Source organism: Pan troglodytes, chromosome 7 (genome assembly GCF_028858775.2).
Source record: "Pan troglodytes isolate AG18354 chromosome 7, NHGRI_mPanTro3-v2.0_pri, whole genome shotgun sequence".
Classification (NCBI taxonomy): domain Eukaryota; kingdom Metazoa; phylum Chordata; class Mammalia; order Primates; family Hominidae; genus Pan; species Pan troglodytes.
The window spans coordinates 46,434,716-46,462,662 of record NC_072405.2 but is presented as its reverse complement, the minus strand read 5'-3'; the positions used below and the strand labels follow the sequence as shown (position 1 = coordinate 46,462,662).

Sequence of the window (27,947 nt, the reverse complement as noted above, 5' to 3'; positions counted from 1 at the left end):
GCCCTGACGGGAAGGTGCCAAACTCGACAGGCTTGGGGTTGAGAGAAGGGGGAGGAAGCCCAGAAGCGAGGCAGCTGCCTTGCTACTGAAAAACAAGAGATCAAGAATACCAGGGTATGGGCTGGGCGTGGTGGCTCACATCTGTCATCCCAACACTTTGGAACGCTGAGGTGGGAGGATCACTTGAGACCAGGAGTTCAAGACCAGCCTGGGCAACATAGCAAGACCTTATCTCTACTCACAAAAAACTTAGCCAGGTGGTGGTGTGAACTTGTAGTCCCAGCTACTCAGGAGGCTGAAGCAGGAGGATTGCTTGAACCTAGGAGTTTGAGGCTGCAGTGAGCTAGGACTGTGCCACTGCACTCCAGCCTGGGAGACAGAGCAAGACTTCGTCTCGGAAAAAAAAAAAAAAAAAAAAAAGAGTAGCAGGACTCAAATCCAGTCCCATGTGCCATTCAGCAGCTGCACGATTTTACCTGTTCTTGTGCCAGTCTTCTCAGCTGTAAAGTGAGGATAACAGTTGTTCTACTTACCCACAGGATCAGAGTCAGAATCAAATAAGGACAGGCCCATGCTTTAGAAGCACTGTACAAGGCTGGGCACGGTGGCTAACACCTGTAATCCCAGCACTTTGGGAGGCCAAGGCGGGTGGATCACCTAAGGTCAAGAGTTCGAGACCAGCCTGGCCAACATGGTGAAACCCTGTCTCTACAAAAATACAAAAAAATACTAGCTGGGCGTGGTGGCGGGCACCTGTAATCCCAGCTACTCGGGAGGCTGAGGCAGGAGAATTGCTTGAACCCGGGAGGTGGAGGTTGCTATCAGCTGAGATTGCGCCATTGCACTCCAGCCTGGGCCATAAGAGTGAAACTCCGTCTCAAAAAAAAAAAAAAAAAAAAAAAGCAGCAGCACTGTACAGATAGCAGCTGGTGTTAGTTACCAAACAGAGTTGAAAAAAGCTCAGACGGGGCCCAACTCTTGGCCCTAGGGCGAAGGTGGCTTTTATTTCCTCTCTTGGGGAAGGAGGGGGAGGGAGCTTTCCCAAGCACATCAACCTAAGGAAGGGGTGGTTACGCCCCCAGCAGCGAGGGGCTGGAACTGCTGATCATTCGGAAGGAAGGGTTCGTTCTTGTCCACTTCCTGGCCCTTGGCTGCAGGGTGTGCTGGCAGGGGTCACTCCCCTTGGGGTGGCAGCTCCTGCATCAGTGGAGGCACAAGGAGGTATCTGCTGGTGTTCACGAAGAGGAAGGGGCAGGTGCCCTGAGTGAGGGAGAAAGGGCTGGGGTGTCCAACCCCACGCCAACGCCTGCCCAGTATGATCACTTTCATAAGGCCTGGCTGGTGGGACTCCTCCCAGGGAGGCCCTGAGGGGCCCCTTGGTAGTGCTCCACGCGATGGCTGGTGCTTTAAATGTCCATCTCAAACTGTGACTCTTCACCTGGGGAGAGAGGGGACAGAGGGCCAGGTCAACAATGGGTGAATGCTTGGTATATGAGGCCATTCTTTCATTGCTATAAAGAAATACCTGAGGTTGGGTAATTTATAAAGAAAATGCGTTTTTTTTGTTTTTTTTTTGTTTTTTTTGAGATGGAGTCTCACTCTGTCTCCGAGGCTGGAGTGCAGTGGCCCAATTTCGGCTCACTGCAACCTCCGCCTCCTGGGTTCAAGCGATTCTCCTACCTAAGCCTCCCAAAAGAGTAGCTGGGATTATAGGCACCCACCACCACACCCAGCTAATTTTTGTATTTTTAGTAGACCCGGGGTTTTGCCATGTTGGCCAGGCTGGTCTCGAACTCCTGATCTCAGATGATCCACCCTCCTCAGCCTCCCAAAGTGCTGGGATTACAGGTGCGAGCCACCGTGCCCAGCCAAGAAAAGAGGTTTAACTGGCTTGCGGTTCTGCAGGCTGTACAAGCATGACGCCGGCCTCAGCTTGGCTTCTGGGGAGGCCTCAGGGAGCTTTTCGTCATGGTGGAAAGCAAAGCGGGAGCAGGCATGTCACATGGAGGAAACAGGAGCAAGAGAGAGGGTGGAGTGGCACTCCCACACTTTACAACAACCAGATCTCAAGAGAACTCATTCACTATCATGAGGACAGCACCAAGCTGTGAGGGATCTGTCCCCATGACCCAAACACCTCCCACCAGGCCCTACCTCCAACACTGGGGATTACAATTTAACATGAGATTTGGGCAGGGACAAATATCCAGACTATATCATTTCGTCTGACTCTTTTGTTGTTTTTGCTTTTTTCTTTAGAGACAGGGTCTCACTCTCTTGGCCAGGCTGGCGTGCAGTTACGCCATCATAGCTCACTGCAGCCTTGACCTCCTGGGCTCAAATGATCCTCTGGCCTCAGCCTCCCAAGTAGTTGGGATTACAGGCATGCACCACCATGCCTGGCTAATTTTAAAATTTTATGTAGAGATGGGGTCTTGCATTGTTGCCCAGGCTGGTATTGAACTTCTGGCCTCAAGTATTCATCCTGCCTCAGCCTCCCAGAGTGCTGGGATTTCAGGCATGAGCCACTGTGCCTGGCCACCAGCTGATGTTTTTAGGGGCCAGGGACAGCCCCTATTTTTTGAAAGTAGATAACTTTTTTCGTTTCACAGGCTCACAGCTGGAAGGAAATTAAGCTTGAGATGAATCATGCTGTGAGTCTTGTCTGATTCAGATGAAATTCTGGACTTTGAACTTTTGAGCTAGGACTGCAACGTGTTAAGTCTTTGGGGATATGGGGACCAAATTAATATATGTGTATATGAGAAGGACATGAGTTTGGGGGGTCCAGGGCTGGAATGCTATGGTTTGAAATTCATACAGAAACTTAATCCCCAATGTAACAGTATTAAGAGTTGGGGCCGTTAAGAGGTAATTGGGTCATGAAGGCTCTGTCCTCATGAATGGATTAGCCCATTCCTGGATTAATGGGTTACCACAGGAGTGGGCTAGTTATCACAAGAGTGTTATAAAAAGGCAGCTTGGTTCTCTCTCATGTGCCCCTCTTGCCCTGTGATGCCTCCCGCCATGTTATGATGCAGCAGGAGGCCCTTACCAGAAGCCCAGCAGATGCTGGCACCATGCCCTTGGCCTTCCCAGCCTCTAGAACTATAAGAAATAAACCATTTTTCTTCATAAATTACCCAGTCTCAGGTATTCAGTTACAGCCATAAAAAAACAGACTAAGACACAGGCAACTATTGTCTGTCTTGTACTGTGAGGTTCCCAAGGTAATTATGAATCATGTCCTGCAGGCCCTGGGGAGATTAATTCTGCTGCTGTCAGCAGAGCCAGCCCAGCTGAGGTCCCTGCTGCTTCCTGTCTGGGCCTGGGGTACGGCCTTCCGGGTGAAGGGTCGGCGGGTTCCAATCTGATTATAGTTGCCCGGAAGTGCTTACGCTGCATCATCTTGCAGCAGAGAACTCCAACACTCTGCCAGGCCAGTCAGGATGCCACAAAGAGTGCATTCACTTACACCACTACCACAGTGGCTGCTCTAATTACTCGGGAGGTGGGGACAGCAGGAAGGACCCAGCTACCAAATGTCAAATCGGCAGAGACAACTGGCTGCATTGTTTCCACCTGCCTTCATGAAGATCCACTAGGGGACCAACAGCCCAACAGGAGGCATCCCGGATGTATTTCTTATCTTGTAGACATATAATTTCCCAAAGGACAAGTACACTGTGTCTTTGATAACTTGTCTCTTGCACCACAAACATCATGGGTGTGTTCCAAGTGGAAATGCTTCAGAGACAATTATACAGAGGCACATGCTTACAAAAGTTGCTGTGTGCAGCCGCTGCCATTTCAAACAAACTCCCCGCTAATTACATGACCCAAAGGTGCCAGATCACCTTTCCTGAGGTGCCTGGGCCCCTTTCAGGGGGAAAGTTGCTACCAATGAAGAGTTCAACCTCCCCACCCCTACTCTCACCCTCTGGGCTCTGAGCTGCTCCTTAGAGGGTAGGGCAGAGTCCTCCTCCCTGGAATTCCCCCCAGTGGATGGACTCCAGGAGCCTCATACATTCCCTTTCCCAAGGTAGAGCCTGGCCAAGCCCCGACACTCACCGCCCGCCCGCTTATCTTCTGGGCTATTGCGCAGGTGGCTCTGGCTGGCTTCCATGGGGGGCTCATCACTGGAAGGGCTGGTGACCCCGGGAATGGTGGGCAGATCCCTTGGGGGTGTTTTGGTCACAGGTGAGTTCCGACACTCCATCAGGAATTTCCGGTCATAGATGATCCTGGTACCTAGAAGGGAACAGGGAGGTTGGTCAAGCCATCTGCAACCTCTTGCCTGCCAGTTTTTCCACTTTTTAAAGGCGTGGCTGCAGTAGAGGCAGCAGATTCTCCTGAAAAACCCAGAGGAGGCTGGGTGCGGTGGCTCATGCCCATAATCCCAGCACTTTGGGAGACCAACGTGGGTGGATCACCTGAGGTCAGGAGTTCGAGACCAGCCTGGCTAACACGGTGAAACCCCGTCTCTACTAAAAATACAAAAATTAGCCAGCGTGGTGGTGGCAGCCTGTAATCCCAGCTACTCAGGAGGCTGGGGCAGGAGAATCATTTGAACCTGGGAGGCGGAGGTTGCAGTGAGCCGATTGCACCACTGTACACCAGCCTGGGTAACAGAGCGAGACTCCTTTTCATAAAAAAAAAAAAAAAGCCAGAGTAGTGAGGCTTATTTGGGGGCCTGGCTGCCACCCAGAACTCTGCTACCTCCAAACAGCCTCGACTCCCCTTCACATGGAATGATCCAATGGAAGGGGTCTGCAGGCCACCGACTGCACCTGTGTCTTCCCAGAGCTCTGTGCACACTGTGCTCTGTCCCTATGGCCCCTCAGCTCACTCACCCACCAGGGCTCAGTGTTAATTACCCATGACAATCACATACCACGGTGGAAAAAATGCATTTCTAGTCATTATTCAGTCCTGTCCTTACAGCACTCCTGTGGGATACCCAGAATAGCTGCATTTTACAAATGACCAAACAGAAAATACTTGTGATTCAACCAGAGTAGTAAAAATAAGAACTTTTGCCAGGTGTGGTAGCTCACACCTGTAATCCCAGCACTTTGGGAGGCCACCGTGGGAGGACTGCTTGAGCCCAGGAGCTTGAGACTAGCCTGGACAACTTAGAGAGACCTCATCTCTACAAAAATGTTAAAATGAGTCGGGCATGATGGGTACGTGCCTGTAGTCCCAGCTACTCGGGAAGCTGAGACGGGAGGATTGCTTGAGCCCAGGAGGTCCAGGCTGCAGTGAGACCCTATCTCAAAAAGACAGTTCAAAAAAAAAAAAAGAGAGAAATGCCTGGGCTTTGCGGAGAAGAGCCAGAGGCAGGAGTGAAGGGTGGGCTCTCCTGCTGAGCCCCTCCTTTGTGAGGCCCCCAGTGTGTCCTGCCAGTGTGTCACTGACCTTGGAATTCTACCCCACCCTCCCAAGTAGCTGGGATTATAGGTGCGTGCCACCATGCCCAGCTAATTTTTTGTATCTTTAGTAGAGACGGGATTTCACCATGTTGGCCAGGCTGGTCTCAAACTCTTGACCTCGTGATCTGCCTGCCTCGGCCTCCCAAAGTGCTGGGATTACAGGTGTGAGCCACCGTGCCCGGCCCCTTTATATCTTTTTATAGCTACCTTCTATTTATGGCAAGTGAATCCGGTGTTCCATATATAGTAGTGATAGCAATTCCTTTTAATATACAATAATATAATAATATATTATAGATTCTATAATAAAATAATGTAAATTAAATTCAAAAGCTAAGGTGATATAAAGAAATATTAAATATCTGTACAAGTGGAATGCAAGGTATGGTAATAATTGTGCAGATAAAATATGAATAACCCAAGTTTGGGAATCATGATTTAAGGACTTCAGGAATGCCCTTCCTTAGCAATAACCTTGAAATCTCTCCTTCACTTAGGGGCTATGATGAGTAGCATTCCAACAGCTGAGATTCATTTCTTACACTTTATTTTACTTTTTTGATTTTTAATTTTTATGGATCCATAATAGTTGTACATATTGAGATTCATTTCTTGATGCTCAGCACTGGACTCTGTAAACCCCTGGAAAGGAACCAATTTCCATCTCGGAGTCTGAGTGTGAGTTCCTGAAATGGGGCTCTGTGCTGAGGATGATGTGAGATGCTGAAGGGCAGAGGAATGCAGAGAGATACCTAAAGATAAACTTCACCTGCTGGCTGTGTTCCTCTAGTCTGGCTGTGGCCCCTCCAGGCAGTCACTGGTCTTACTCTCCTGTCCCCTTGCAGGAGAGGCAGTGATACTGAAGCTGACAGCCCTGCTCATTGCCTATGGGACTCCAGCGCACAGCTGTTTCTTAGGAGGAGGGGTGTAAAGAACCAGGGTGCATTTGGGCTCCGTTCCCAGTCAGCTGTGTGACCCTATGCACCTTGCTCCTTGCACCCCCTGTTTTGGGCCTCCATCTCCTCATCTGTAAAATAAAGACCCATGCACCTTCTAGGTCTGAGTGCCTATGAGCCCAGATTACAAATGGAGAGCAGTGGTGCCCTCTCTTTGCAGGGCTGGGGTGACAGTGAGGGGAGGTAAGGGAAGACCAATTTCTAACTCTTTTTTTAAAAAAGTGACCCAGATTTGTTTTGGTTCTAGAGGCCAGATGTGGCACTGCTCCACTCTGCAAGGCTTGGGGTTGTACAATCTCTCCTCCCCAGAGGGGAGGGAAGCCCAGAGACCCCAGGGTCCAGGCAGCGGGGTGGGGACTCAGTGGACAAGTGGCTGGACATCCTGGCTCCAGATGGGACCACTTTTTTTCTGTTGTTTCTTAATCTTTGAGACTCGGCAAGAGTCCCCCCCTTCTTGTTTCTCCCCAACTTTGCTTTTTGTTTGTTTGTTTTGAGATGGAGTCTTGCTCTGTCACCCAGGCTGGAATGCAGTGGCACAATCTTGGCTCACTGCAATCTCTGCCTCCTGGGTTCTAGCAATCCTCCCGCCTCAGCCTCCCCAGTAGCTGGGACAACAGGCATGTGCTATCACGCCCGGCTAATTTTTGTATTTTTTGGTAGAGACAGGGTTTCACCATGTTGGCCAAGCTGGTCTTGAACTCCTGACCTCAAGTGATCCACTGGCCTCAGCCTCCCGAAGTGCTGGGGTTACAGACATGAGCCACACTTTTTTTGTTGTTATTGGTTTGTTTATCATAGCGTGAAACCTAAGAGTTAAAGATTCAACAGTCTCAAAGAAGAGCCCAGGGGCCAGCAACCATCTGGAGAGCCTCTTTAAAGGTCATCAGCCCCTGGTGACTTTTTAAAAATTGTGGTGAAATACACATAACATTGACCATCTTAAACATTTTCGGTAGGGTGTTGTGCTACCATCACCGCCAATCATCTCCAAAACGTTTTCATCATGTGAAACTGAAACTCTACAACAACTCCCCTTCCCCCCTCCCTCTAGGCCCTGGCAAGCAGGGTTCTACTTTCTGTCTCTCTGAATTTGACTACTCTAGGTAGTCTTATATAGTGAAATCATACAGGATTTGCTTTTTCATGACCGGCTTATTTCACTTAGCATAATGTCCTCAAGGTCCCTCCACACTGTAGCATGTGATAGGATTTCCTTCCTGCTGAAGGCTGAATAATATCCCATTGAGAGTGTGTGCGCATTTTGCTTATCCTTTCCTCTGACTGATGGACACCTGGGTTGCTTCCACTTCTCAGTTATTGTGAATCATGCTGCTATGAACATGGGAGTACAAATACTTCTTGAAGATCTTGCTTTCACCAGCCTGGCCAGCATGGTGAAACCCCGTCTCTACCAAAAATACAAAAATTAGCCAGGCGTGGTGGCACACACCTGTAATCCCAGCTACTCTGGACTGAGGCAGGAGAATCGCTTGAACCTGGGAGGCAGAGGCTGCAGTGAGCTGAGATCGCGCCGCTGCCCTCCAGACTGGGCGACAGAGCAAGACCTTGTCTCAAAACAAAACAAAACAAAACAAAAAAACAGGCCAGGTGCAGTGGCTCATGCTTGTAATCCTAGCACTTTGGGAGGCCGAGGCAGGCAGATCACCTGAGGTCAGGAGTTCAAGACCAGCCTGGTCAACACGGTGAAACCCTGTCTCTACTAAAAATACAAAAATTAGCTGGGCGTGGTGGCACACGCCTGTAATCCCAGCTACTTGGGAGGTTGAGGCAGGAGAATTGTTGAACCTGGGAGGCGGAGGTTGCAATGAGCCAAGATCATGCCACTACACTCCAGCCTGGGCAACAGAGCAAGCAAGACTCTGTCTCAAAAAAAAAAAAAAAAAAAAAAATTAAATCATTAATTATACTTAAAAGTGAAAGAAAAAGCCTCTATGCCCTTTGTTCTATGGCTACCACAGGTACTTAAAAATAAGAATCCTAATTTTACCTAATAAAAGCAGAGATTTCAGTTGGGGAGGGGTCTGTGAGGAGTAAACAGCAGCATTCAGAAAGTCAGCCGAAGGCTGGGTGAGGTGGCTCGCACCTGCAATCCCAGCACTTTGGGAGGCTGAGGTGGGAGGATCACTTGAGCCCAGGAGTTCGAGACCAGCCTGGGCAACATTGCAAGACCTTATCTACAATTTTTTTTTTTTTTTTTTTGAGATGGAGTCTTATTCTGTTGCCCAGGCTGGAGTGCAGTGGTGCGATCTCGGCTCACTGTAACCTCTGCCTCCCGGGTTCAAGCAATTCTCCTTGCCTCAGCCTCCCAAGTAGCTGGGATTACAGGTGCCTGGCTAATTTTTGTAGTTTTAGTGGAGACAGGGTTTTGCCATGTTGGCCAGGCTGGTCTTGAGCTCCTGACCTCAGGTGATCCGCCTGCCTCGGCCTCTCAAAGTGCTGGGATTACAGGCATGAGCCACTGCACCTGGCCTACTAAAATTTTTAAAAAATTAACCAGGCATGGTGGCATGCGCTTGGAGTCCTAGCTACGCGGGAGGCTGAGATGGGAGGATCGCTTGAGCCTGAGAGATTGAGGCTGTGGTGAGCAGTGGTTGCACCACTGGACTCCAGTCTGGGAGACAGAGCGAGACCCTGTCTAAAAAAAAAGACAAACCTTAAAGCCTGGCTGAAGACACCTGCTGCAGAGCTACTTGGTGCTGGGGACACTTGGCCCATGTACAAGGTCAGGAAATGGAAACACGAGTGGGTGGGATGGATGCCAAAGTCCCTTCAGGGCTGCTGGTCAGGTGTGGTCTGACAGAAACCTGTGTGTGTGTTCAGCAGGTGGAGTGGCATCACGCTAGGGTGGCCTCCACATAAAACTCTTTAGCCAAAGGTGGGGGCTACGGCTGGGCACAGTGACTCACATCTGTAAATCCCAACAGTTTGGGAGGCCAAGGTTGGAGGATCACTTGAGGCTGGGAGTTCCAGACCAGCTTGGCCAACACAGCAAGACCTCATCTTTAAAAGTAAAACAGGCTGGGCGCAGTGGCTCACGCCTGTAATCCCAGCACTTTGGGAGGCCGAGGCAGGCAGATCACCTGAGGTCAGGAGTTCGAGACCAGCCTGGCCAACATGGCGAAATCCCGCCTCTATTAAAAACACAAAAATTAGCCGGGCATGGTGGCACACACCTAATCCTAGCTACTCAGGAGGCTGAGGCAGGAGAATCACTTGAACCTGGGAGGCGGAGGTTGCAGTGAGCCGAGATCGTGCCACTGCACTCCAGCCTGGGAGACAGAGCACGACTCTGTCACAAAAAAATAAAAAAAATATAAATAAAAGGAAAACAAAACCTCTTTAACTGAGGTCCTACGTCATCAGCAGGCCTGTCTTGGACCCCTCTGTACACTGGGGTAAATGACCCACCTCCACTAGGTCACTACAAACAAAGAGTATGAAGTACTTTTGAGGATCAAAGCGACTTCAAGATGGCAGAGCCATGACATTTTTCTCCTACTCCTCTCAAAAGTCATGCCAAACACCAAGAATGAGAAGTACAAGCATGTTCTCCAACCTGGATGCAGGGAAAGCTCCAACTGTCACCCCAAATCACAACAGGTAAAGACAGAGGCAAGTACAGGAGCGGTCAACGGTCTCATGGGGAGGAAGCGGGTGACACTGAAATGCAGGGAGGTGGGGGTGGAGCAAGTTCTCCGTTTGCCCCAGAGAACCCCAGGAAAGTTCAGGAATTAGGCACAGCATGGAATCTGGGGATGGGGGCTGATAACAGGGAGACTGCTTGGAAGTCTGTATGGAAAATGGAAACCCCAGGTTCTTACCAGCATCTAGCAGCTGCCCTGAGGTTTACTCTCTTAAGCAAACTTACCAGAGGGGTGCCAGGTGTCCCTTGCCCCAAGGAGAGGGGTGACAGAGAAATTAAAGTTGACCTCCTGAATGGTGAGCCTTAAGCCCTCTCCTCTCCCCTGCTTCAGTATAAAGAGTGAAGATAAAGACCTACAGAAACTGATTGTGGCATGGGGGTCCACAGTGAATAAAACCAGCTAGCCACCAGATGGAACCCATCAGTCTCTGGGCCTCACAAGGGACTCCTGGCCAGCTCCTGAGTTCCCCACCCTTAAATAAAACAGCCAGGCCCGATGCAGTGGTTCACACCTATAAGTAATCCCAACACTCTGGAAGCTGAGGTGGGAGGATCAGTTGAGCCTAGGAAGTTGAGGCTGCAGTGAGCTATAATCATGACATTGCACCGTAGCCTGAGCGAAAGAGCGAGACCCTGTCTTTCAAAAAAGAAAGAAAGAAAGAAAAGACCGAGGCAGGCGGATTGCTTGAGCCCAGGAGTTTGAGACCAGCCTGAGCAACACGGTAAAACCCTGTCTTTACAAAAAAGACAAAAATTAGCCAAGCGTGGTGGCACACGTCTGTAGTTCCAGCTACCCAGGAGGCAGAGGTGGGAGGATCACCAGAGCCCAGGAGGTCCAAGGCTGCAGTGAGCTAAGACTGTGCCACTATACTCCAGTTTGATTGACAGAGTGAAACCCTGTGTCAAAAACTAAATTTAAAAAAATTTAAAAAACCAACCAGTCAAATGTTCCCACACATTTCTGAGAAAGGCTTGTAGCATTTAAGGTGAGATCTAAGCAAATCAACAGGAGGAAACAGGTAATAAAGGAAGCAGAAAATCTTAAAAGAAAAACAAAAGAGGCCAGGTGCAGTGGTTCACGTATACAACCCCAACACTTTGGGAGGCTGAGGCGGGTGGATCACATGAGGTCAGGAGTTCAAGACCAGCCTGGCCAACATGGTGAAACCCCGTCTCTACTAAAAATACGAAACATTAGCTGGGTGTGGTGGTGCACACCTGTAGTCCAGCTATTCAGGAGGCTGAGGCACGAGAACCGCTTGAACCCAGGAGGCGGAGGCTGCAGTGAGCCGAGATTGTGCCACTGCACTCCAGCCTGGGGACAGAGAAATATTCCATCTCAAAAAAAAAAAAAGAAAAAAGAAAAACAAAAGGACAAAGAGAGATGAACAATAGGCAAAAAGATAATAAAGTAGGGGTCCAATATTGGATGGCAGGAAGTCCAGAAGGAGAAAAGAGAAACTAATAAAAGGGAATTTACTTTAAAAATATGAAGAAAGGCCAGGTGTGGTGGCTCACGCCTGTAATCCCAGCACTTTGGGAGGCCGAGGTGGGTAGATCACTTGAGATCAAGAGTTTAAGACCAGCCTAGACAACATGGTGAAAACCCATCTCTGCTAAAAATACAAAAATTAGCCAGGCATGGTGGCGTGTGTCTATAATCCCAGCTACTCGGGAGGCTGAGGCAGGAGGATTGCTTAAACCCACAAGGTGGAGGTTGCAGTGAGTTGAGATCACGCTACTGCACTCCGGCCTGGGGGACAGAGCGAGACCCTGTCTCAAGAAAAAAAAAAAAAAAAAAAGAAGACGGAAATTTTCCTGAATTGAAAGAGATGTCTTGAAATTGAAGCTCCCCTTTCAGTAAGTAGTGCAATGAATTCAAAACACTCAGTTAACGTCATTGTGAAATTCACAATACTGGCGATAAAGAGAAAATCCTTTATAGGATTTTCAGGTACACACAAGGACAGGGAATGAGAAGGGCATAAAATGTCTTAAATGGCAAGACTGGAAGCCTGAAAACGGTGCCTCGACACCTTCACAATCTGACAGAAAATTCATTTCAACCTGCATCTTATCCCCTGCCAAACACAAATCAAGTAAAAGTATAACAGAGATACTTCTCTTTTTTCTTTTCTTTTCTTTTTTTTTTTTGAGACGGAGTTTCGCTCTTGTTGCCCAGGATGGAGTGCAATGGCGCAATCTCGGCTCACCGCAACCTCTGCCTCCCAGATTCAAGCATTTCTCATGCCTCAGCCTCCGGAGTAGCTGGGATTACAGGCCTGCACCACCAAGCCTGGCTAATTTTGTATTTTTAGTAGAGATGGGGTTTCTACATGTTGAGGCCGGTCTCGAACTCCTGACCTCAGGTGATCCGCCCGTCTCGGCCTCCCAAAGTGCTGGGATTACAGGCATGAGCCACCGTACCCGGCCTCTCTTTTTTCTTTAAATTAAATCAAATTTTATTTTTGGAGACAGGGTCTCGCTATGTGACCCAGGCTGGTCTCAAACCCCTGGTTTCAAATGATCCTCCTGCCTCAGCCTCCCAAAGTGCTGGGATTACAGGTGTGAGCCACCGCACCTGGCCATAGAGACATTTCAGAAAGAATACAGTAAGATGTGTTCTGCCAAAATTATAGAAAGACTAGAGCTTCAGGGAACCCCACATTGACAGTTGTGTGGCAGGGCTGGAGCAGCCAAACCGTTACTCCAAATCTTGTCTTAGTTTAGGAGAGAGGGAAAAAATGGGCAGATAAATCTAGAAGTCCAACTGTGTGCAAGACCTTACTGTGAGGCATTTTAGAGAACTTCTGGAAGGTTTGGGAAAACCTAAATGAAAACTAAGCACATTTTTAAAACAAAGCAATTATTAACTGCTTTTTAAAAATATACATATATAAAAGTGGAAATGCTATTATTATAGATAGTACTTGGCTCAAGAATCATCATAATAAAAACAACAAATGTTTACTTTTAATTTTAGTTTAAATTTTTTTTTTTGAAACAGGGTCTTGCTCTGTCACTCAGGCTGGAGTGCAGTGGTGCCATCATGGCTCACTGCAACCTTGGACCTCCTGGGCTCAGGTGATCCTCCCACCTCAGCTTCCTGAGTAGCTGGGACTACAGGCAAGTGTCACCACACCCAGCTAATTTTTGTATATACTGTTTTGTAGAGACAGGGTTTTACCATGTTGCCTAGGGTGGGCTGGAACTCCTGGGCTCAAGTGATCCACTGCACCCAGTCTGTTTTTGTTTTTTGTTTTCCTTAAAGACAGAATCTTGCTATGTTGCCCAGGCTAGACTCAAACTTCTGGGCTCAAGTGATCCTCCCGCCTCAGCCTCCTGAGGAGCTGGGATTACAGGTGTGTGCCACTGCACCTGGCTGGATTTTTAAAACTTTGAAATGTAATTTTATTGGGACAATGAGGGGAGAGGAAGAGAGAAAATACAGAAGTAAAAAAAACCTCATTTATCAAAAAAGTGATTCAGGCTGGGCGCAGTGGCTCATGCCTGTAATCTCAGTGCTTTGGGAGGCCAAGGTGGGTGGATCACCTGAGGTCAGGAGTTCGAGACCAGCCTGGCCAACATGGCAAAACCCTGTCTTTACTAAAAATACAAAAATTAGCTGGGCGTGGTGGCATGTGCCTGTAATCCCAGCTACTTGGGAGGCTGAGGCAGGAAAACTGCTTGAACCCGGGAGGCAGATGTTGCAGTGAGTTGAGATCGCATCACTGCATTCCACCCTGGGCAAGAGAGTGAGACTCTGTCTCAAAAAAAATAACAAAAAAAAAAACCCCAAAACCCTACACTACACCTTAACTCCCATGAACTGTATTCAAGTATAGAGACTACTGCAATCCAGGGACAAAAATGTTAATCCTTACCCACATATTTGCCGGTCTTTGCTCAATCCTTTTTTCCTGAAAGTAGATGTGCTGGTCTCATTTATTTACTCACTGAACCTCTACTTTGTACTAGCACCATGCGAGGTGCTAGGGATTTAAAAAAGTCAGATGTAGTGAAAGTGCCTAGATCCAAACCTTATGTAATTTAGTCGAGAAAGACCCGTAAACAAGTGATTACAGCCAAGTGTGTGAAGTCCACAGACAGGTGTAAGAGGAGATCACCAAGGGGCACAGATCCCAAGTCCTCCATCTTCCTGCTTCCAAGCAGCCTGACCCTAAACCCCCGGCCCAGAGAAACATCCATCTCACCCCAGTTCTCCAGTGCCCGAGGGGTGAGGGAGGTGGGCTAAGGCTGACCTTGATTGCCAACCCAGAGATGCAGAGCAGGGAAACCCAGAACCCTGCCTCCCAGCAGGGCAAGGGAAGAAGAGAGGAGCACCCCTACACCTCAAACCATTTGTGTAGCTGGGATCCAGCCCGTTGTGTGCTGGGGGTAGATTTCAAGGTTCGGTCTTGAACTATCTGGGGACAATAACTGAGGCTCATTCTACCTGAAATCCTTTGGAAACCCAGCTCTGTCATTCCACTCGCTAGCTCTCATGACTCTGGGCAAGTTATGACTTAAAATCTTTGTGCCTCAGTTTCTGCTTCTCCAGATTGGCGACGACAATGATGATGATGATGATGATAGTGCCAACTTCATAGGATTACTGTGTGGATTTGAACAGTGGCTGACACAATGTAAGCCCCATACAATTCTAGTTATTATCATGACCTGCAGGGTCCAGGTGACATAATTTCACCATTTATTCAGTTCCATCCATACCAGCAACCAATTATCAGTCAAAGCAGGGATAAATCAGAGGACAGGTAAGCAATTCAGGAGAGACACTTGGAAGGGACAGGGTGAGGGTGTCCTCCCTCCTTTTTAGGCCCACGGAAACCAAGAACCATCATAAACTTCAGCATGTTTGTTAGTCAGTATCCTTCAGGATTTTAAACTCCAAATGTGCACCAAATATAGGAATGATTTTTTTTTTTTCAAGGCATGCTTTGTGGTGACAGTAGTTTGCTTTCAATATATAAAGCAATGGAGGGGTTCAAGACCAGCATGGGTAACAAAGCACAATCCCATCTCTACAAAAGAAGTTAAAAATTAGCCAGGTGTAGGCCGGGTGGGGAAGCTCACGCCTGTAATCCCAGCACACTGGGAGGCCAAGGCAGGTGGATCATTTGAGGTCAGGAGTTTGAGACCAGCCTGACCAACATGGTGAAACCCTGTCTCTATTAAAAATACAAAAATTAGCTGGGCGTGGTGGCAGACGCCTGTAATCCCAGTTACTTGGGAGGCTGTGGCAGGAGAATTGCTTGAACCCAGGCAGAGGTTGCAGTGAGCCAAAATCGCACTATTGCACTCCAGCTTGGGTGACAGAGCAAGACTCCGTCTCAAACAAACAAACAAAAAATTAGTCAGGTGTTGTGGTGCATGTCTGCAGTCCCAGCTACTTAGGAGGCTGAGGCAGGAGGATGGCTTGAACCCAGAATTCAAGGTTGTAGGGAACTACAATTTTACCACTGCACGGTAGTCTGGGAGACAGAACAAGATCTGTCTCTAAAAAAAGTAAGGAAATATTTCTATTAATTAATTATCATTATTATTATTTTTTGAGATAGAGTCTCGCTCTGCTGCCCAGGCTGGAGAACAATAGTGTGATCTTGGCTTACTGCAACTTCTGCCTCCTGGGCTCAAGTGATCCTCTTGCCTCAGCCTCCCAAGTAGCTGGGACTACAGGCATGCACCACCATGCCCAGCTAATTTTTTTTTTTTTTTGTAGACAAGGTTTTGTCATGTTGCCTTGACTGGTCTTGAACTTGTGGGCTCAAGCAATCCCCCCACCTTGGCCTCCCAAAGTTCTGGGATTACAATAAATAAAGCCATAGAGACATTCCCTTAGGTTCTAGTTTCCTCACCTGTAAAACAACGGCATTGTACTAGGCTCATTCAAACTATTTTGAAAGCACCAGGCACGTGCCATTTATTTTTAGGATCTTCTTGTTGGCAGGTACTTAATGTACAAATAGCATAGTGCTTGGAGGCAGATGTTCTGGGCTCAAACCTGAGCTTGCCACATATCAGTCCCTGAACTCCAAGTTGCACTTTCATTCCTCAATTATAAGAGGGAGGGAATAACAAAATCCACACCTCAGAGGAGTATCATGAAGATTAAATAAAATAAAGAACATCAAGATTCTTTGTGTGAGAATAAAGTGACACTCACATAATTGCTGTTAAAGAGAAAATCACTTGGGAGAACATACGCAACCAAAGAAAGATGTCACGAGCCGGGAACAGGAAGCATTTTTGGAGGCCAAGGAGCATTGGAGTGCTGCATGAATGAAGGCTTAGATTTTCGGGCGAGGTGCATACAGCAATCGTTGCCATCTGTCATCCCCTCCGGTCTGTGCTCACAGCCTGACGTGCTAGGTCTTATTCCCCCTTACAACTCCCCACGCAGGAGCTTCACCTTGCAGAAGAGGAAACTGAGGCCCAGAAAGGCTGTCCCCTCACAGCCGTCCAGAGGCCAACCTAACCCACCTCAACTCCAATCCTAAATGCCTCCTACTGTTTAAAATTAGCAAGGCTGGATCATGCCTGCAATCACAGTGCTTTGGGAGGCCAAGGCATGAGGATTGCTTGAGGCCAGGAGTTTGAGACCAGCCTGGGCAACACAGTGAGACCCCCATCTCTACAAAAAATTAAAAAAGTAGCCTGGCATGATGGCGTGCGCCTATGGTCCCAGCTACTCCAGAGGCTGAGGCAGGAGGAGTAGCCCAGGAGTTTGAGGCTGCAGTGAGCTGGGATCATGCTACTGTACTCTAGCCTGGGTGATAGAGTGAGACCCTGTCTCTACAAAATAAAATAAAATTAGTAAGGCAGACCAGGCTACCACCCCTTAGCTAACACTCTCAGCTGGAAAAATTAGGAGGTCTTAGACTTCTGGGTGCTTGTCAGAACAGGATGTTCCCTGCCTTGAGCGCTTCCCCATAGCCCTCCAGTGCCCATACTCTGCGGCTGGATAGGACTTCTGTAAACTGAGCCGCGCATGGCCCTCACTTTCCCCTGGGGTTCCTTTGGCAGAAGCATTCTTCCATTGGATGTGGGGACGTGAGGCTTAGTGAGAGTACGAGGATGGAATTCCTAGAACTGCTGTTCCCATTCCAGGGAGAGGGAGAGCATTTCACAACAGGGCCGGGGTGGGGGAGGTCCAAATGCTTCTGCTCAGATCCAAGCCAACAGCCAGTGAGCAAAACACCCTGGACAATCTGAACTCCAGCTCTGAGGCAGCTCCCTGTTAACCTGGAGGTAAATACGCCGACATGCCAGAATCTCGGTCTTCCCTCCCTCCTCGCCACACAGTCCAGGGAGGAATCACATGTGTCTGGGTGGCTTTTCTGGCTGGATGGTCTATTTAACAAGCAGGACAGAACTGCCGGGGTGGAAATCCTGGTGAGAGATGCAGAGCACGCTCAGTCCAAGACTTTTCTTTACCTCTGCCCCGCAACCGCTGACCTCCACAAAGAGAACCAAGATCCCAACATTTCTCAGGGGCCAGGGGTCTTATGAAGCTGCTGGATACCAGATGGGGACGCTCAGCAGCCTCTCCCTCTGAGGCCCCGGCATGGGAGGGAATAGGTCAGTTTCTTTGAAAATTGGCTTCAGGCCAGGTGTGATAGCTCACACCTGTTATCCCAGCACTTTGGGAGGCCGAGGCAGGTGGATCGCCTGAGGTCAGGAGTTTGAGACCAGCATGCCAACGTATTGAAACTCTGTCTCTACTAAAAATACAAAAACTAGCCGGGTGGTCCCAGCTACTCAGGAGGCTGAGGCAGGAGAATCGCTTGAATCCAGGAGGCAGAGGTTGCAGTGAGCCAAGATCGCACCACTGCACTCCAGCCTGGGCAACAGAGCAAGACTCCATCTCAAAAAAAAAAAAAAAGAAAAGAAAAAGAAAAAGAAAAGAAAAGAAAAGAAAAGAAAATTGGCTTTGACAGAGACTTTCAGAACAAAATAGCTGAGCTAATTATTCTGATTGCTGGCCAAGCTCCTCCCCTTCCTTAACCTCCTCCCAAACACTTCAAATGCACCCTATGGGTGAAGCTGTCCCTGAAATTCATTACCAATAGGGAATGACCTTCTGAAATGCCTCCCATTACAAACAGTAGTGATTGCTGTCCCAGTTGGAAAGGGGAATGGCCCTGTTATGAGCTGAATAGTTGAATAGCATCTCTCCCAAAAACTTTTTTTCGTGTGTGTGAGATGGGATCTCACTCTGTCACCCAGACTGGAGTTCAGTGGCATGATCTTAACTCACTGCAGCCTCCGCCTCCCCGGTTCCAGAGATTCTCCTGCCTCAGCCTCCTCCTGGTAGCTGAGATTATAGGCACCTGCCACCACGCCTGGGTAATTTTTTGTATTTTCAGTAGAGACAGAGTTTTGCCATGTTGGCCAGGCTGGTCTTGAACTCCTGACCTCAAGCGATCTGCCCGCCTTGACCTCCCAAAGTGCTGGGATTACAGGCATGAGCCACCATGCTCGGCCTGCCCCCAAAACTCTTATGTTGAAGCCCAACCCCAGTACCTCGGAATGCAACTGTATTTGGAGATAAAGTCTTCAAGAGAATGATTAAATTAAAATGAGGCTGTTAGGGTGGGGCCCTAATCCAGTCTGACTGGGGTCCTTATGAGAAGAGATTTGGATGCAGACAGAGGAAGGCCCATGTGCAGATACAGGGAGAAGGTGGCCATCTGCAAGCCAAGGAGAAGGGCCTCAGAACCCAGCCCTGCTGGCACTTTGATCTTGGACTTCCAGCCTCCAGAACTAGGAGATAATTCATTTTGTTTAAAGCACCCAATCTGTGGCATTTTGTTATGGCAGCCATAGTAAACTAAGGCAGGCCCACTCTACCCTTGTGTTCAGAAGGGCAGAAGAGAGAAATCTGTTTACACCACACACTCACACACATGCTCCTTAAGGCAAGAGACCTCCACACTGTCCACTTCCAAACCAAAGGGAGTACTGAGCCCGACTGTACCCTCTGCTATTCTCATTCCTGCCTGGTTTTGTACTGCTGGGCACAGACACATGAGTCCATCCTATTGCAAGTACTACAGAAAATTAAGGATATTCACATGGTAGTGCTGGGTAGGGCAGGGCAGGTGTGGGCTCCTCTGAAGAGTGTTCCCAAAGCCTGGCCTGCAGGACACTTGGAGGGGGAAGAGGAGATGGTTTGGGTGATGGCCTGCAATGAAGGCTCAACACAAAGAGGAATAGATTGCTTAGCGGTCCAGCATCATGGCCACCTGTGTGGTTTGCTTTTTTTTTTCTTCTGAGACAGGGTCTCACTCTGTTACACAGGCCGAAGTGCAGTGGCGTGATCATAGCTCACCGTAACCTCAAATTCCTGGGCTCCAGATATCCTCCTGCCTCAGCTTCCCAAGTAACTAGGACTAGAGGTGCATGATGCTACACCTGGCTAGTTTTAAAATTTTTTTGTAAAGACAGGGTCTCACTATGTTGCCCAAGCTGGTCTCAAACTCCTGGCCTCAAGCAATCCACCTGCCTTGGCTTCCCACAGTGCTGGGATTACAGGCATGAGCTACTGCACCCGACCTTGTGTGGTTTGCTTTGTGGAAGTGAACATAAGGCCGTGAGAACAGGGTATGGGATCTATAAGTCAGTACCTTTAGGAAGGTGTCCTTTGTTCTTTAACCCTGATTCACAGGGTTGTGATTCTAGTCGGCTTCTGCACCTGGTCCTGGCTCTGCTGGCCACACATCAGGATAGGCAGCACGTTCCCTCTAAGACCCATTCTTTGAGGTCTGGCCCTTGTGGAGGATTATTCGAAAATGTGGCTCCTACCACTCCTCCCATTCCTGTTTGCACATGTAGCTTCTCTCATTAAAAGGCATATATTTCCTGCCAGGTGTGGTGGCTCATGCCTGTAATCCCAGTGATTTGGGAGGCTAAGGCAGGCAGATCACCTGAGGTTAGAAGTTCGAGACCAGCCTGGCCAACATGGTGAGACCCCCCGCCTCTACTAAAAATACAAAAATTAGCCGGGCGTGGTGGCAGGTGCCTGTAATCCCAGCTACTTGGGAGGCTGAGGCAAAAGAATCACTTGAACCAGGGAGGTGGAGGTTGCAGTGAGCTGAGATCGCGCCACTGCACTCCAGCCTGGGCGACAGAGCAAGACTCAGTCTCAAAAATAAATAAATAAATAAAATAAGAAAACTAGGTTATCCCGAGGGGAACGCTTTCATTCCAGCATTCTTTTCAACTCTTCACCTTCCAGACACTAGACCTGGCATTAGGTCATGTGGATACAAAGATGAGTAAGACTGCTCAGAAAAAATTTCCTGGCTAACCTAGGGAACAAACACGTAAACAAAAACGTGTGATTCATTCGCTATGAATCATAATGGAGAGAGACCCCAGGCATGGGTCTAAGTCAGACCAGAAAGAAACAGGTTTTTCACGGGTTTGTTGGCACAGGCAAGAATCTATGTGCACAACTGAACATTTTTATTTTTTAAAACTCACCTTAGAAAGCAATGTTCCTTTTTTTCAATATTGCTGTGCCTTCCCAGGCCAGGCACAGTGGAGCATGCCTCTAATCCCAGAACTTTGGGAGGTCAAGGCGGGTGGATTACTTGAGTTCAGGAGTTTGAGGCCAGCCTGGGCAAGATGGCGAAACCTCATCTCTACCAAAAAATACAAAAATTAGCCGGTCGTGGTGGTGCATGCCTGTAGTCCCAGCTACTTGGGAGGCTGAGATGGGAGGATTGCTTGAGCCCATGATGTTGAGGCTGCAACTGCACTCCAGCCTGGGTGACAAAGTGAGACCCTGTTTCAAATTAAAAAAAAAGAAAAAAAAAAAAGAAGAAACAATATTGCTGTGCCTTCCTAACTCATCTTCCAGAACATGAAAATAAAGGTCTATATGAGAAAATGCCTCGCTACTTTATGTCAATGGATAAATATGGTATTGCTCTGCTGACCCTTTTTCCTCAGATTTGGCAATGAAGGACTTTTTTGGTCTTTTAGGAAGCAAAAAAATCAAACTCTCTCTCTTTTTTCTTTGAGACGGAGTTTCACTCTTGTCACCCAGAATCATTCGAGTGAGTCTCGTGCCTCAGCCTCCTGTGTAGCTGGAATTACAGGCGCCTGCCACCAGGCCCGGCTAATTTTTTTTTGTATTTTTATTAGAGATGGGGTTTCACCATGTTGGCCAAGCTGGTCGTGAACTCCTGACCTCAGGTGATCTGCTTAGCCTCCCAAAGTGCTGGGATTACAGGTGTGAGCCATCGCACCTGGCCTCTCCTTTCAAATAATAAAAAACTAGAGGGTCAGACTCAGAAGCAAAGCATGACCCTGTCTCTACAAAAATAAATAGCCGGGTTTGTGGTCCCAGCTACTCGGGAGGCCGAGGCAGGAGAATTGCTTGAACTCAGGAGGCAGTGAGCTGAGACGGTGCCACTGCACTCCAGCCTGGGTGACAGAATGAGACTCTGCCTCAAAAATAAAATAAAATAGGCCAGGCGCGGTGACTCATGGCTGTAATGTCAGCACTTTGGGAGGCTGAGGCGGGCGGATCGCGAGGTCAGGAGTTCGAGACCAGCCTGGCCAACGTGGTGAAACCCCATCTCTACTAAAAATACAAAAAATTAGCCAGGCGTGGTAGCGTGCCTGTAAACCCAGCTATTCGGGAGGCTGAGGCAGGAGAATTGCTTGAACCCAGGAGGTGGAGATTGCAGTGAGCCGAGATCGCACCATTGCACTCCAGCCTGGGCGACAGAGCAAGCCTCCATCTTGAGGAAAATAATAATAATAAATAAATAAATAAATAATTAGCTGGGCATGGTGGTGCGTGCCTGTCATCCCAGCTACCCGGGATTCTCCTGTCTCAGCCTGAACCTGGCAGGTGGAGGCTGCAGTGAGCTGAGATCATGCCACTGCACTCTAGCCTGGGCGACAGAGTTAGACTGCCTCAAAAATAAAATAAAATAAAATAAAATAATAAGGCCGGGTGTGGTGGCTCATGCCTGTAATCCCAGCACTTTGGGAGGCTGAGGCGGGTGGATCACCTGAGGTCAGGAGTTTGAGACCAGCCTGACTAACATGGTGAAACCCTGTCTCTAATAAAAATACAAAAATTAGCCGGGTGTGGTGGCACATGCCTGTAATCCCAGCTACTTGGGAGGCTGAGGCAGGAGAATCGCTTGAACCCAGGAGGCGTAGGTTGCAGTGAGCCAAGATCGCACCACTGCACTCCAGCCTGGGCAACAAGAGCGAAACTCCGTCTCAAAATAATAATAATGATAAAAAGGAGTCTGGGGATTGGAGGGATTTTGGAGTGCTCTACACCAGGAACCCCCCACCAAATCTTTAATAAGGGACACAGTGTGGAATGCTTCCAACACTTTAAAAAATTTTATTCATTTAATTTATACCGACAGAGTCTCACTATGTTGCTCAGGCTGGTCTTGAACTCCTGGCCTCAAGTAATTTTCCTGTCTCAGCCTTCCTAATAGCTGGGATTACAGGAGTGAGCCACCACACCCAGCTCCTTCAAACACTTTAAAAGGAAGCTCAGGTAAATGTGAGAAGAGGGTCCATTGTTTCTCCCTCACTGCATTAATGTCCAAGCTCTTTTAACCCATCCTTAATAATTTCTTCCCTCCATGTGACTAAGGCCTCAGGACATGGGCTGTGCTCTGGCTTTGGTGCCCAGCCTACGTCCCCTTCTTCCCAGCACTGCCTGTTTCATGTCCAAAGACTTGGGAGCTGCTCCAAGGTAAGCTTCCTGGGCACAGACCTTGTTTGCTTAACCAAACAGGGTGCCATTAACACCTGCAGCCCTACCTGCTCACTTCGGATTCACCTTATCCAGGTACAGGTCTTTGGCACAACTGCCATCCAAGCCTGTATATAGGCTTCAGAGTCAAACATGCAACACGGAGCTGGGAATGTGGAGATTGATGAGGGAAAGTTTCTTTCTGACCCACTCAAAGGTTCTGCTGGCTAATGAGCTGTTTATGGTGTCGCTGGATATTTTTAAGACTCCACAGACTCAAATATTCATACATGACACTCCCTTCAGCAATTAAATTAAATTATCTTAAGTACTCTGGACAGCTAACCTCAGAGCAGAGCCTCAGTGTGCAAATGGTTAATGACCATGGAAAGCAAACTGGAGGCCAGGTGAGATGACTCATGCCTACAATCCCAGCAGTTTGGGAGGCCGAGGTGGGAGGACTGCTTGAGCCCAGGAGTTTGAGGCCAGCCTGGGTAATACATAGAGACCCTGCCTCTACAAAAAAATAAAAAAATTAGCAGGGCATGGTGGCACGTGCCTATAGTCCCAGCTACTTGCAAGGCTGAGGCAGGAGGATCACTTGAGCCCAGGAGTTTGAGACTGCAGTGAGCTATGTTTGTGCCACTGTACTCCAGCCTGGGTGACACCATGAGACCCTGTCTCAGGAAAAAAAAAAAAAAAAAAGGGCCGGGTGCAGTGGCTCACGCCTGTAATCCCAGTACTTTGGGAGGCCAACGCAGGCGGATCACGAGGTCAGGAGATCGAGACCATCCTGGCTAACACGGTGAAACCCTGTCTCTACTAAAAACACAAAAAATTAGCCAGGCGTGGTCGCGGGCGCCTGTAGTCCCAGCTACTCGGGAGGCTGAGGCAAGAGAATGGCGTGAACCCGGGAGGCGGAGCTTGCAGTGAGCCAAGATCTCACCATTGCACTCCAGCTTGGGCGACAAAGCGAAACTCCGTCTCAAAAAAAAAAAAAAAAAAAAAAGGAAAGCAAACTGGAGTCATAGGAATGGAGATAGTGCAACCCAACTGCTGCTTCTTTCCCTCCAGGGACAATCACTTGAGGGCCATTCCCAGCAGGAGTGACTGGGGGGTACTTATTCCAGTGGTTTTTCCTGAGAAGCTGACAGTCCCTATAAGTAAGCAGGTGCAGACAGCCATGCAGACACTCTATCAAAAGCCTGGCTCTCCACACCACGATTTAGAGATCAAAGTTTACCTGGATGGAGCCATCTTTTTTTTTTTTTTTTTGCTAGACTCCAGAGATCTGAAAGGTGAGCGAAGTTATGTTTCACTAATTCCTGAGTACTCAGAGTGTGGTATGTGCACCAATCAGTCAGAGCTAGTTAGAAATGCTGAATCTAGGCCGGGCATGGTGACTCACGCCTGTAATCCCAGCATTCTGGAAGGCCGAGGCAGGCAGATCACTTGAGGCCAGGAGTTTGAGACCAGCCTGGCCAACATGGTGAAACCCCCGTCTCTACCAAAAAATACAAAAATCAGCTGGGCATGGGTGGTGCATGCCTGTTGTCCCAGTTATTGGGGAGGCTGGGGTGGGAGGATTGCTTGAACCCAGGAGGTGGAGGTTGCTGTGAGCTGAGATTGCGCCACTGCACTCCAGCCTGGGTGATAGAGTGAGACCCTGTCTCAAAAAAAAAAAAAAAAAAAAAAAGAAAGAAAGAAAAGAAAGAAATGCTGAATCTAGTTCCCACCCCCACCTACAGAATCAGAATATGCACTTAAATGAAGCCCCCAGTTATCCTCAAGCACCTGGAAGACTGAGAGGCAGTATTCTGCTCTGGAGCAAAAGGGTGTGACCATTTTGGCTGCGATGTGACCATTTTGGCTTCTCTGCCCTGGCAGAGGTAGGCTGAGGTGGGCTTTGGAGTCCACACCTTGGCTAATCGAGGCCGACCAGGCTTGCTTGACTTTAGTGGAAGTCAGCCAGGTTTCCCTGGCTTAGGGACTGTGAGCTGTACCTGCTCCACTGGACGACCAAACAGTGAGCTGGCTTTAGGGTCCTGGCACTGCTAGCTTCTTCCAGTGATCTCAGAAACATATGCTATGCCCTGATGCAGAAGTCCCTTCCCCACTCCCCCTACTGCTAAAGACCTTCAAAGGGAAGGGGATTTGCTGTGGTCTGTCAGCCCCCTGCCCACTCCCCACTTCCCAACCCAAAGTGAAAAGTGGATTTGAAGTTCCTATATTTTATATTTATTATTTATTTTAGAGATAGGGTCTCGCTCTGTCACCCAGGCTGGAGTGCAGTGGTCAATCATAGCTCACTACAGCCTCCAACTCCTGGGCTCAAGCGATCCTCTGGCCTCAGCCTCTGTAGTAGCTAGGACAACATTTTGTTGTTGTTTTGTTTGTTTCTTTGTAGAGATGGAGTCTCACTATGTTGCCCAGGGTGGTCTTGAACTCCTGGCCTCAAGCAATTCTCCTGCCTCGGCTCCCCAAAATGCTGGGATTACAGGTGTGAACCTTGGTACCCGGGCCAGAAGTGCCTATAAACAGTATCCGTGGCTTCCAATTTGACCCAACAATCCAGCAATAAAGGGTGCAAAAAAGGGCTACCTGCGCCTTCAGGCCGGCCTCAGGGCCCACCCTGAACAAATCCAGCAGACACTTACACCCTCATTTGAAAGAACTCCAAAATTGTCAGGAATTGTCCTGGTAGACCATTGTGACAGAGACAAAGGAGAACAGCATGGACTACAAAAGACCCAGCAAGGGAAAGAGCATGAGTCGGGAGTGGCAACAAGAGCCCCTGCGAGCTTTTCCTTGGCTCATTTCTAATAGAAAAGGAAGCATTTCTCCCTTCTCTGCCTGGTTGCTATTTCTTGTCCAATCTGGGAAAACGGTGTGACAATGGGCAACAGACACGTGTTCAAGCTCTGGGGCCTCAATGCCGGGCTCTGTAGAATAAGACGGCAGGGCTGGACAAGATCCCTAACCGTTCTAACAGTGTATGTTTTGGATCAAACAGCAGAGGACCTCGGATCTGGCCGCGCTCGCTGCTGGTGGGACAGCTGCCTGAGAAAATAAGCATGTGGCCCCCGCCCGCCACCTAGCCAAGCGCCAGGATCTGTCGCGTTTTCTAGTAGTATGGAAAGCAGCGTGGAGGAGAATGAAGGGAGAGGAGCAAAAAGGGGTGGGGGCAGTGCGACAATGGGAGGGGAGTAGAGAGCCACGAGGATTTATTTAATCATGCAAACAGGCGCGTAGGTTTCATCAGCGTCTGTGCGCTGGGGCTCCGGGGCTGGGAGGGAATGCCAGGTTCCTGAGGGCAGCCCGAGGCTGGCCCCCCCCACCCGTGCCAGCTCAGCTTCCTCTTCCTCATCCTCTCCCAGGGAGGTCACACGGTGCCTCCTCCTCTCCCCGGACAGAAGAACGTGTTTTTCTGCACAGCCCTGGCCGTGGCGCCAGGGTCCCCCCCGCGGAGATCCCACTCGCGTAAATGGGGAACGTGCCACAGGTGCCCGGGAGGCGCTGCTGGAGCAGGCAAGCACCCCCAGATCCGAACCTCAGTCAGAGCGCGCGAGTCCAACACAAAACTCGGCGTGCTTCGGAAAGGAAAAAGGGCCCTGCAGGAATCGTTTATCCCAACAGATAATACCCATCCCATAAAAACACCAGGCCAGGCCTCTCCTGGATCGTGGGCCACCCTAACTCCGCCCTCTCCCGCTTCGGGAGCGCCCCCAACACCCACAAGGGGCAGCACAGCTCGGCATGTGGCTGTCCTGGAGGCGTGCGCGTTTGTTAGGTGTCAGCTGTCTGACACCTAACAGAAAGAGGAAACAAACGGGGCAGTTTGTAACTCGGGTCTGGAAGACGCACTCAGAGGGGAAGCGGGCGGCCACTTCCATGACCCTCGCTGTCTCTCCGATGCCCCTTTTCCGTTCTTTCCAATCACGGCGCCCTTGAGCCTGGACACCCGGTCCAATCCGCGATTCCCGATCCTCCCGCCCGCCCAGGAGCCGGCAAGCGGCGTCGCCAAGCCCGCGCCTACCTCCCGGGGTGGTGCTGAAGAGCGTGCCACCGGGGGTCGTGCTGTAGTCCCCGGGCGGGAGCTGCACGCCGTCGCCGAGCACCACCCGGCGAGTGGCGGGGATGGCCCGGCTTGGGGTCTGGCTGCAGCTGCTGCCCCCGGACATGGTCTCCTGCGCGCTGCACCCGCGAACCTCTCGCTGCCCTCCCGCGCCTCCAGCCTCGCTCCGCCTCGCCCTGTCCCGCCCCGCCCCAGGACGCCCCTTCCGCCTCTCCCGCCCCACGCCCCTGGGATTTGTAGTCCGCGCCGCAGCCCCACCCAGCTCCAGGACGCTGCTTCCACGTGGGATCCCCCGCCGCCCCCCGACCCACTCCCGTCTGCTCACGGGCTTTTCCGCACGGGCGCTGGCGCCGCCCCGCAGCGACTGCCCCTCCGTCCGGGGTCCCTCCCCGCCACGCTGGCAGGGACGGATATGGGGATGGCGGGCGGGATAGCTCGCCTAAATTAATCCTTGGCCGGGTTGGGGGCGGCGACTCAGGACCGCGCGGAGATCCGAGCTGACCCGGCCCATTGCAGGAAGGCCCGGTTTCTGCATTAGGACATCAGGCCTGGTGTACCCTTCGGCACTCCCTGTTTCGTGCCTTAGTTCCTCAGATGAGAAAATGGGGATTGAGTAGTTATGCTCACCGCTCACCGCCCCCCGCCCCGCTTCAATTTCTTGACCTTGATGGGGGTGGGGGTGGAGGGGCTAACAATTCCGTTCCCGGCCTTTAGAGAGGGTGTGGGAGGAGGAGTGAACCAACCAGCGGCGTCCTGGGAGCTAAATTTAGAGCTGGGGGCGCGGAGGTGGGGGTGGGGAAGGGCGTTGGAGAGGAGTAAGAGTGTCGAAGAGGTTTCCCGATAGCCCCTGAGTTGAGTCCAACGTCCACCTGAGGTTTAGTAGGTACTCCTTGGATGGATGGATGGATGGATGGATGTTCAAGGGGAGAGAGAAAAAATGCAAGAAAGACCGAGGATGGAAAAGCTTTTTGGGTTTGAGAAGTTCTTAGCATTATGGGCACACATTGTGGGGAAGAGGGTGAAGAGGGGAGGGCAGTTTAAAAGGGAAATCGGGTGGTGC

General features: G+C 49.7%; 1 protein-coding gene across 1 annotated transcript; it reads right to left on the bottom strand.

The window, feature by feature from the left end:
* Nucleotides 1-976: 976 nt before the first annotated feature.
* Nucleotides 977-27,080, bottom strand: EIF4EBP1 (eukaryotic translation initiation factor 4E binding protein 1). Its single transcript, XM_531121.6, has 3 exons — nt 26,849-27,080; nt 4,072-4,251; nt 977-1,438 (listed from the first exon to the last, which is right to left on the bottom strand). The coding sequence occupies exons 1-3, from the start codon at nt 26,991-26,993 to the stop codon at nt 1,407-1,409; spliced, it is 357 nt and encodes a 118-aa protein (XP_531121.2). The 5' UTR covers nt 26,994-27,080; the 3' UTR covers nt 977-1,406.
* Nucleotides 27,081-27,947: the final 867 nt, after the last annotated feature.

What these genes read in the sequence shown, in the direction of transcription:
- EIF4EBP1 (XM_531121.6), bottom strand. Translation starts at nt 26,993, where the DNA reads ATGTCCGGGGGCAGCAGCTGCAGCCAGACCCCAAGCCGGGCCATCCCC. An exon ending in CTTCAGCACCACCCCGGGAG is followed by an intron (nt 4,252 to 26,848) that starts GTAGGCGCGGGC and finishes GTTCCCTTCTAG; the next exon opens with GTACCAGGATCATCTATGAC. An exon ending in AGAAGATAAGCGGGCGGGCG is followed by an intron (nt 1,439 to 4,071) that starts GTGAGTGTCGGG and finishes CTCTCTCCCCAG; the next exon opens with GTGAAGAGTCACAGTTTGAG.